At 34.5% G+C, this 10,455-nt stretch overlaps 3 protein-coding genes across 3 annotated transcripts; 2 read left to right on the top strand and 1 right to left on the bottom strand.

Annotated features, from left to right (window-relative positions):
- Positions 1 to 327: 327 nt before the first annotated feature.
- LOC117117967 lies at positions 328 to 3,172 on the top strand. The gene is made up of 3 exons (XM_033262465.1): positions 328 to 1,059; positions 1,861 to 1,902; positions 3,037 to 3,172. The coding sequence occupies exons 1-3, from the start codon at positions 664 to 666 to the stop codon at positions 3,070 to 3,072; spliced, it is 474 nt and encodes a 157-aa protein (XP_033118356.1). The 5' UTR covers positions 328 to 663; the 3' UTR covers positions 3,073 to 3,172.
- An 84-nt stretch (positions 3,173 to 3,256) lies between these two features.
- On the top strand, positions 3,257 to 4,399 carry LOC117117970. Its single transcript, XM_033262467.1, has 3 exons — positions 3,257 to 3,398; positions 3,921 to 4,066; positions 4,190 to 4,399. The coding sequence occupies exons 1-3, from the start codon at positions 3,295 to 3,297 to the stop codon at positions 4,360 to 4,362; spliced, it is 423 nt and encodes a 140-aa protein (XP_033118358.1). The 5' UTR covers positions 3,257 to 3,294; the 3' UTR covers positions 4,363 to 4,399.
- A 3,065-nt stretch (positions 4,400 to 7,464) lies between these two features.
- On the bottom strand, positions 7,465 to 10,349 carry LOC117117969 (P2X purinoceptor 7-like). Its single transcript, XM_033262466.1, has 4 exons — positions 10,010 to 10,349; positions 9,140 to 9,200; positions 8,077 to 8,243; positions 7,465 to 7,669 (listed from the first exon to the last, which is right to left on the bottom strand). The coding sequence occupies exons 1-4, from the start codon at positions 10,228 to 10,230 to the stop codon at positions 7,501 to 7,503; spliced, it is 618 nt and encodes a 205-aa protein (XP_033118357.1). The 5' UTR covers positions 10,231 to 10,349; the 3' UTR covers positions 7,465 to 7,500.
- Positions 10,350 to 10,455: the final 106 nt, after the last annotated feature.

The following is a 10,455-nucleotide window of genomic DNA, read 5'->3' as shown; positions in this document are numbered from 1 at the left end:
TCTCCGTCGCACCTAACTTAGCAGATTACTGCAGGTAGCTGAGCGGGTTGTTATCTGTAAACACTTCGAATTGTGCACCTATCAAGATGTCACGAAACTTCTGGCAAATAGCCCATTTCAAAGCCAATAGTTCTAATTTCATGCTTGAATAATTTTGCATGTTTCTTTCGTTTGGTTTCAAACTTCTACTTGCATAAGCGATGACAACCTTATTCTTTCCCTGCATTTGTGACAAGATAGCCCCAAGTCCCTGATGACTAGCATCCGTCTCAAGAATAAATGGTTTTTGAAAATCTGGGTATCCCAAAACAGGTGCTGTAGTCAGTTTTTCCTTAAAATGGATAAGAAACAATTTTCAAAAATCCAATGAATGAAGGTTTTGGAATCCTTAGGTAGTCAATAAACCAGTCACCAAATACTAACCTTGAACAATTTGTTGAATTTGAGAAATTAATAAAAACATTTGTAGAGTAAATTCTCCGAAAAATGGCCGACATGTCGATACGCCATCTTTGTTTTCATATGCATTCTAAACCCACTGCGATCGTTCAGATTTTTGAAACAACCGCGCTATATTCCCGACTGTAAGTGCTTTGTGATTGGTCAATCAAATTGCACTTTGACACGATAATCGCCGACGACGTATCTGTGATAACAAACAAGATGCCGAACTCTTGTTGTGTAGGCGGTTGTAATCGAACGCAATTAAGTCACCCAAATGTATCTTTTTTCCTCTTTCCAAAGAAAGATAAAGATATAGAAACTTTTAATAAGTGGGTAGAATTTGTTAATACGACGAGGAAGAAGTACATATGGAAATCATGTCACAAAATATGCAGCAGGCACTTTACTACAGAAGACAACATGAATTACCTCATGAGATCAGAGATGGATAAACAAGGAGTCAAAGTGAAGTTCAGGCTCAATCCGAAAGCTTTTCCAACTATTAGAGCACCAGTAAAGGACAGTGAGGAAGAAGATGTTGAGGAAATGCCATCCCAGACCAAAAAAAGAAAAAAAACGAAATCTGCATACCGGCGGAAACGGGAGGTTGAAAGTGTAAGTAAAGTAGCTAGACTAGCCTAGCTAGCTAGGGCCTAGACTAGGTAGCATAGCTAGCCTAGGCCTAGGCTTAGTCTAGTTAGGGTGTGGGGGGGGGGGTGGTGGCTAGCCCTAGGCGGCCCTATCCGACGTAGGCCTAGCAATTTTGCGCCAAAGATTGCTAGGAAAATGGATGCACAAAATCGTACCTTACTAATCTATACTACCACTAACTACTATAACTAGGCCTCTAGCAGCAGCTGTCCTGGGGTCTACTACTAGTAGTACTAGGCCCTACTATCTATCTAATCTACCCTATGCCTAGGCCCCTAGTAGGCCTAACAGACATGTCTTCCCTTTCGCCGTAGGGCCTAGGCCTAAGTCTTACGCATTTGCTGTAAATGTTACGTATTCAAATCAAATCTTACAGTCACACGCCGGCAGAACTTATGCTTATCCTAAAATTTGAGAAAATTATGTTTCTTTTTCAATTTGTAATGAATATTACATTATGTGTCACCCGATCCTCTCAAGGTTGACAGGTATGACCTAAACAAAATATTCAAAAATGATTGAAGGTTTGCTGTAACAATAACATGGAATTATACACTCACTAACCTTGGCTTAGCCAGGTTAAATCAATAATACTAGCTAGGCTAACAACGTGTACTAGTTACCTACAGTAGGCCTGTGTTATAGGCCTGTGGCATGAGCGTGCATAATTCAAGGTTGCATGTCAAAACAGTATTGATTGGCAGAACACTTTTCACTCGTTTCCTTTAAAAGGCCATGTTTTAAAATGATTTATTTATTTTTCAGATTCTATTAGACCAGGTCCAAGAGGAAGTGGCTGGTACATCGGTATGTAGTAGATATTTTTCTGATTTTTAAAAAAAGATTTATTAGCTTTCCCACGGCAGTGGGAAAGCTATTGCTTCTATTCTTTTTTTTTGTTTATTATTTTTCTTCAAAAAGCCTTTGTTTTTTAGCACAGGGATTTCCTACCTTCCACTCAAAATTATGTTTATCTTGACTCTAAGAATGCTGTACTTTCACATTCCAATAAATTGGGCTTGAAATGTCCAATTTCAATTAATGACCCCTCATATTAAGGATCACGTACTCAGGTATCTGAAAACAATAACTTGGATTTTAATTTTTGCTACAACTTAGCCATTTTGCCACAACATGCCTCATTTTTCAGCTTTATAATTTCAACATCAATTCTCATTATGTAAGTGAGGAAACCCGTACTATATGTTTTGTTTTACAAACAGACATAGTACAGTATGTTTAATTGTAAATTAGGGAATATTTTGAAATTTATTATATGTATTACTGTACAGTAGTAGTAGTAGTATAGTAATTCACTATAATTTTTACACCAGGCTCAAGGAAAATCAAGGTTGGCAGGTATTGATTGTAGGCTTTACATTGAGAGGGTTCAAAATATAACATTGTTTTATTTTATTATGTTTTTTACATTAGATAGAAAATACATTTTCAATAACATGTTATAGTTTCAAAATAAGACTTTTGTTTCTATTTAATTATTATAAATACTAAAAGTAACTTTCAATTTGAAGAAATGTTCTTTATCCAACAGTCATTATATTACATGTTTTACGTTATTGTCTCCTGAAATTGCATTACACACTAACAAAAATGTTCAATTGCATATTCTGCTTGCATGTATATTATCACTTGTATTGAAACCATAAATGAGTTGATACATTTACAGTCTATTAGAGCAAAATTACTTTTTATTGTTCTATTTATTGTTACTTTTTGAGTAGTTCTATTTCTGTATCACATTTTAAGTTTTAAAATTGATTTATTTTCTGTTAATGGTTCTTTTTTTAATGTTAATAACATTTCGTTAAATTGTTTTTGTTGTGGTTGACAGTGCATGATTCATTTTTTATTCAACAAATTAGTCAGTGAACTTGAAACTTTTCCTTGGTTTCACAATTATATACAATACTATTTATTTAGATACAACAGAATGTGAGAATGAAGAAATGGATTTAAAGAAACTGGAGACGCTACATCTTCTAATAGAAGATGATAGTGACAGTGATCATGATGATACAGATTATGTTCCTTCTTTAGAAGAACAAACCGATCCAGATTATTTGTGAGTAATTTTCCCTTTTTGAATTAATTGAATTAAGTTTTTTTCTAGATTCTAAAGCAGATGAAGTGTTATCTAAGATTTTAAATTCACCATACTTGTTGAAGTCAGTTCAGAAAATGTCGCCCACAATTCAAACTTACTCCAACGAGTCCTTCCATCAGATTATAAATCACTTTGCTCCAAAAATGAACCATTACCGCTTTAAAGGAATGGTGGCAAGGTATAGTATTATTTATTTATTTTTTTAAATATTATGTTGGTCAAGTCTTGTAGGTGCTTCATATTCTATATTGTGACAGCTGCCGGAAATTGTATCACATGTTTCAGCTAGTATTGGCTTTGGATCCTAAAAAGTACCTTCTTTTACTCCTGGGTGGAGGCAATGATAAAGTGCTTGACAAATGAATAGCTAGTGTAGAATAATTGTTATATTTTCATACTGTATAATATTGTAAATATATACATGAATATATAATTTATTTAATTTATAAATGCTTTTTTGAAATAGTCTTAGACTAAAAAAAAAAAACTTGGATTTTCCTGAGCACAGACATCTGAAACCTTGCAGTGATGGACTTGTTAGTCATTTGCAAGATGTAACCACGTAAACAGACATGCAAATAGCTACAAAGTTCTCCAACCATAGACACCAGAAAAAATATGTTGAAATACAAATTACTGTACATCAATGAAGTTTTTGAATAGCTCTTACTGTAACTTCCATTTTTTAATTTTATCTCAGAACCTACATAGCAGCTTTGCATTTTAATGAGAATGTTGGAAGAGCACAACAAGAAAACAAGGAAGGCGATCTTGAATACTCTTTGTGGTTCTCTCGTGCAAAAAAAGACTGGGTAGCTAAAAAACATCTTGTCGAGCCTACATTTGGTAAGATACCTTTTCAAAAAAATAAATGCATTTATAAGCATAATTTCCACCATTTACAGTATATCAGCATTTGGGTCAGGCATTTCATGTGTTATAATATGTAAATGTTGTCTGTCTTTGCAGAATACGCTGTTAACATAATTGAAATGGCTTTGTACATGGCTAAAAGTAACATGAAAGAATTCTTTTATACTGCTGACATAATGTGCGACCCTGGAACAATTGCTGGAAAATTGCCGAAACCAGACAAAAATCAGTTTGTGTCCAGTCTTCTCAGCCGATTCAGAAATCAATAGCCATACAGTAACATGACGATGTTACACTTTTTTTTATAAGAACCATTCCAATTATGCCCAGGCTCACTATTATTATTTTTTGCCGATTCCAGGCTCAAAATTTACTTGCTGTATTTTGTTCTTAATTTCACACACTTTTCAAACAGAAAATTATTATTGTACAGCAGTATATTACTGTGCTATAGAGGTTATTGGATAGTCAAGCCTACTGCAAATACTTGCAGATCAGATTGGTTGTTTTTTCTATTAAAAGTAGTAAAAACCTTATTTGACATTTTACCTCAGCCTCAATTTGTTCGTAATTTTTTAGCAAATTCATCCTTTGGGTTGTTATAAAATGTGTTCTTATAAATACAGAAAGTGTATTGTAGATCAGCATTCTGCAAACGTCTAGTACTTGTATACATGGCTGGGATGGCTTATCCTCAACCTGGGCTTTAATAGTTGGAAAAGCTTTTGGTTTGTACTTCAAACATTTCTGATCTATTGAGGAAGTTCTTGTTATCTTCCATAGTAAAATACCTACTGCATATCTTGTGACATGGTTTCCAAACTACTACTTCCTCGTACTGTATTAACAAATTCTACCCACTTATTAAATGTTTCTATAACTTTTCTTGTTGGGAAAGAGGACAAAAAATACAAAAGATAGTTTCTGGTGACTTAATTGCATTCTGATGTGTTGAATTTATGTAGAAAAAAACATGGAAAATAATTTTATATAACCAATTATGTTGGATTTTGTGAAATGATAATACTGTACTGTTCTTGCAATAAACAAGCAATTACCATTAATTATTTTGTAAACAAATTTAATTGGATTACAATTATATATATCTTTACATTTAATGATAATAAAGCATGCTCTTGTAGCATGAATACTGCAATCATAATCAAACTGTAAATTGGATAAAAATTATACTGTATATAGTGTTACATGCATATTGTTAAATAGCATCATTGAACCTTTTTAAGGTTGTTGGACTACAGGCTCAATATTATGAAGCACACATTACTAAAATAAATATGATTTCTCTTCTGCTGTCAAGCTAATTAATGGAAAGTGTCTTTACTTTGTTTCAGTACTTAGCAAAGGTTGTCCCATTTTGTGAAAAATAAGAATTCGTCAGTGTTAAATAATATAGGAATATCATGAGTCAGTCACACACAGGTTGCTGAATGTAAATTGTGAATACAAAACCTGGTATAGTGTAATGCCTTAATTTTGTTAATAAATAGGGGCCTAGTAATGTCAGAAAAATTGAAACACACACTTTTACATCTTGCACTGTATTGTTTGCTCTGTAATTCATAAGCTATTGGAATTATGCTTTACATAGTCTATTTTATACACATGCAGTATGCCCTGATATGTATTTTATAACCATCATGAATGATATGCAGATAGTATAGGCTTATTTATGAACAAAAAACACCTCTCAATTTCAGGGCATTCTATATTATATAGTTGGATTGCATTGTAATTAACCAAATATATAATATTGTTTAAATACTGTATACAATTTTAATAGATAAGATTAATTTAATACAGACATAGTAATTCATACTGGCAATACATTAACATATAGCGAGATTTAAGTATTTATCTAGGCTACTATGGTCAGGTACGTTTTCTCCTTTAAAAAGGCTTTTTCTATAAATGGAATGACCTGTAGACCAAGCCCAGTACCATTACAATTTTAATCGTGTGGGAAATAGACTCATGATAACTTTTTATGTATTTAATGTTGTACCCTAAGGCAAGAAATGGTAATTTATTACACAGAGGCTAGGACTCTAGTAGTTCAACAATGAGGTTACGCAGAACCTGAAGAACCACATACTAAGGCGATAATTTTTTGGTTCCTTGCTTCACATACTTATTGTTTCATTACGATTATCGGATGAGAAATAAAAATAAAATTTTGTTTTCTTATTTAGCACATAGTTTTTCCACAATCATTGGTAAATGTAAAATAGTATAGTAAATGCTTCAAATTTAGAGAATTAGGAAGAAATACACATATCTTTGGAGATTTCAACTCAGTGGAGGGAATAATAAAAATAGACATTTTTTAAATTTTTATTTGAAATCATCAATATTTCCAGTTAGATGACAACACATCCTTTATTTTAACCAGCCATTTTAAATTTTTCAATAGAGAGGTTTCACATGCAAACAAATACGTGTACGTATACATTAGCTCTCCGAAATACAAAGAACTTTATTGCAATCTCTGATTAACATTACAGTTGATCTCCGTAACAGTTCGCAACCATTCTGTGTTTTTCGCAATCACGGCGCAATTCAAGCGTAGCCTAGGGCCTTAGCTTAGGCCTACTATATTGTCTTCTCTTCTCTCATCATGCCTCTCAAAGTTTTATTAGTATATGTAAGGTTTCGGAAATTGAAATTTGAAATTGTAGCCGAAAAATACTTCATTTGTTGCCCACATTTTGTGATAGGCCCTATTGTTTTTTATGACCCAAAAGTGCCTGGCTACAAGTAAGTAAGTACAAAATTCCAACACCAGGCATTTTGATTCCCCAAAATGATATAAATGTCAAAAAAATAAACAAAGATCCTATAAGAAATCCAAAATTTCCCTACGCGTTTTTTCACTTATGTATAGTGAGCGAGATATGCGTGTCGTCCACACGTTTAGCCGATTGCAGCCGGCGTATGATGTCAAAATGATAATGTATCCGTCACACTAGCCATACACGTGAAACCTCCTTAATATCTGTAAAACCAGAAAATTTCGCGTGTATTAAACTTTCGCGAATTTTGCGAATGGTCCAGATTCATTGTAGGATGCTTGAATACCATACAAAATTTAGGAATATCGTATGAGTGAGTATAATGTAATGTATGTAAACTTGTGTCTTTTTTAACTGTGCCTGGGATGGCCAGCTAAGTCCTGGTCCTAGCAGCTGAGGTTGGCTGCTAACCTAGGCCTAGAACTCACAATACAATATTTTAAGCTTTTGTATGGTATTCCTCTCATGAATAAAATTTTGGCCTTTTGCGATTCGCGAAAGTTTTGTTCTGCGAAAGTTTCTGGTTTTACAGTACACTACTTGAAATTGCATATTGTTACAGTATGAGGAGCCTCTGGTCGAAGGAGAAGCTAAAATTCACCTATCTAGGGGAGGATATTTAAACCCTGTGTAGTTGGCACTGGGGTCAGGAAATGCCTCGCGTACAGACTTCATTACACATGACATGATCGGCACCCGCCTGTCTTTGCCAAGATAACCCCAGCACCAACGTACAAATTGCCGATAGGCTGTATACCTGTAACGCCTGGAAAAAAAAGAAAAAGAAATTGTGAAGCAATTTGAATATAGATTTTTTTGGTGTGAGGGGAAGAGAAAACAAGAATTAAAGCATAACTACACCTCATAATAAAATATTTTATTGGTCAATTCCAATTTGTAAGCGGTGGGTATTTTGCAAGACTTGCTTGTAAGTGCACACACGACGAAAAAGTAAGGTACCACCCAAAATATTAACTAATATACAGTATTGCTAATAGAACAAAAATATATGTTGATGTTTGCGGTACACCACGTAGGTAGTTTTGAAAAGAACCGTCGTAGTTGTAATTAAGAAACTTCAGTCATCTCCGGGAGAATAATACCTGCAGAAATTACAAACAGGGAAATAATTACATTAGAAGTACAAAAATAATTCATCTATATATTCTTTACCTTTCGGCTCCCCCTTCGGCCACAGGCTCCTGGTATTGCGAAACATACTGCCAATATGCAATTTGTAGTGTTGCAGGATTTAAAATGGCTGGTTCAAACCAAGGATGTGTGGTAATGCACCCATTGTGATACGGTTCTTCCCTGTTTTTTTGCATAACCTTTTCAATCTGTTAAAAAAGATGGAACATGAATTATAAAGTAATAATCGGGCAACTGAAGACTTTAAAAGCATTTAATCTGCAATACAACACAGGAAATGTAATATGCCTTTTACACAGTGCAGTAATACTCTAGACTAGCATTATTTTATTTACCATATGAGAGTTTCCTGTGTTAAAAACATAATTTATACTACACTTATTTATAAAACATAACTTGTACTTTATAATAAGAGAAATCTGTATATTATCGATACCTGGAACATTAACAATACGAAAGTACTATGCTACTGCACTGTAATGCATAGGCCTATTTTAATACACTACTTAGATAGGCTTTTCTTTTTCCATCTTTATTTCAGGTCAAAAACATTTTTCAATTTTTTTTTTTTCAGTCATAGTGGAGTAGATTAGTTTTTTGAGAACATTTTCCAGAAAAAATAAGGTGGTACGACCCTCCTTTATGAAGTTTTAGATAACATGATGACAAGAATTCTGCCTCAAAGCTTATATCAAGAAATTATATAATTCATCTATACCAAGCAGAAACTTTACCTATGAATAAGTCATAATGCAATTTCTCTAAATCATGCACAATTTATTCCAACACAACAGGCATCATGGATGCCATGTGGCTACAGTAGTATAGAACAACAGCAGAGCATAGAACTGCAAGTGCTCTGGCTAACGAGCGGACGGGTGGTAAATAAACCTAGATATTAAATGGAGTTTGTGAGTCTTTTGTTAAAAAAAATCATTTGAGTCGGTGGCCTTTCTGATGGTAGGGAGAAGATACTAACCAATTACTGTATGGTTGGTGTCCTCTCTGATGGTAGGGAGGGGATGCTAACCAATTATTTTCTTTTACATGGCCTTAATTTGTATTTTAATCAAATGGTTCTTACTTCTTGGCAACAGGAACGATTTTCCCACATCTCTTCCACGATGCAGTTTCCACAAGTACACCTGAAAATAACAGAAGTGCATTTTATATTAAACTAATGATTTTATAGAACATAACAGAAGGACTAGGCCCAAATATCATAACTCAGGCAGGTTCTAAATAAAAGCCCACGGTATGATTTGAAGGGCTCAGTTGACTTCTAGTCTACAAATACATTTAGAAAAAAAATATAAAAGATAGGCTTTAAATTAGGCATCCAGTGTTAAAATATTTCCGTTTGATTTTCCATCCATACACAACTTTAAATAGGGCATGCTGATGTCAGATAAAGGGATAGTTTTTTTAATTTGGTTAAAATGGAATTCCCATGGGTATACACCCCCAACTAACTACGTAGGCTCACCAACTAAAACAGGCCCAATATATGGCAACAGTCCTTACTTTAGTACCACCCAAATGATACAGGATAGGCCTAGACAGGCAAAGAAGGGCTATCCTAGGCCTAGGCATTTAGACCTAGCTACAGTAGACTAGCCTAGCCTATAGGCCTAGATGGCCTAGCCTAGGGAAGGTAGACCCCAGACTATAAATTGGCTAGGCTCCTAGGCCTAGTTAAAAGCTTCCATCCAAACAAAAAATGCCATAAAAACCGTCCGCGCGATTGGAATAATAAGGGCCGATTTCCGCGCAGATTTTTCCGAAAAAATCTTTTTTAAACTAGGCCTAGGCCCTAGTATAGGCCTAGTAGGCCTAGCCTAGGCCCCTAGCTACCCTCTATGCATAGCATTTGCTTTGACATAATAAATCTGCTACAGGATGTCAAACAACCAGTTTATGATGTTCAAAAAACATATGATATGAATAAAATTACCATTCCCGTCCTTGCCGCACGTTTATATTGCCTGGTAAACCAAGGCGAACAAGTTCAGCAAGCCTAGCATCATTGTTGACAGCACCAGCGAAAGCACCAGCGACGGGCCTTGGCTCATCGTCGCCAAATGCTACAATTTGTCCAAAATTTACAATAGGCCTACGAGGCTCCGCAGCTATTTCTTCTTCTTCTTCAGATGATGACTGATTGTCACTTGCCATTTTATATTAATAATAATAAGAATTTAATTTGTTATGAACACTATAAATCTGCGAAACAAAAATAATAGCTGACTAAAAACTTGTGTATTGTGGATTTCACGCATGCGTGTAATTACATCCGTGTGCCTATCCTCCGAGACATATGGCTGCCAAATTCGTGAAAGACAGTCGTAAAAACAACATTAAAAATGGACTTTAAAAAATAATTTGAGAAATATATAGCCA

Source organism: Anneissia japonica, unplaced genomic scaffold, assembly GCF_011630105.1.
Source record: "Anneissia japonica isolate Jap-2015-1 unplaced genomic scaffold, ASM1163010v1 scaffold1635_len15224_cov107, whole genome shotgun sequence".
In the NCBI taxonomy this organism is placed as follows: domain Eukaryota; kingdom Metazoa; phylum Echinodermata; class Crinoidea; order Comatulida; family Comatulidae; genus Anneissia; species Anneissia japonica.
This window is presented reverse-complemented; position numbering and strand designations above follow the sequence as displayed.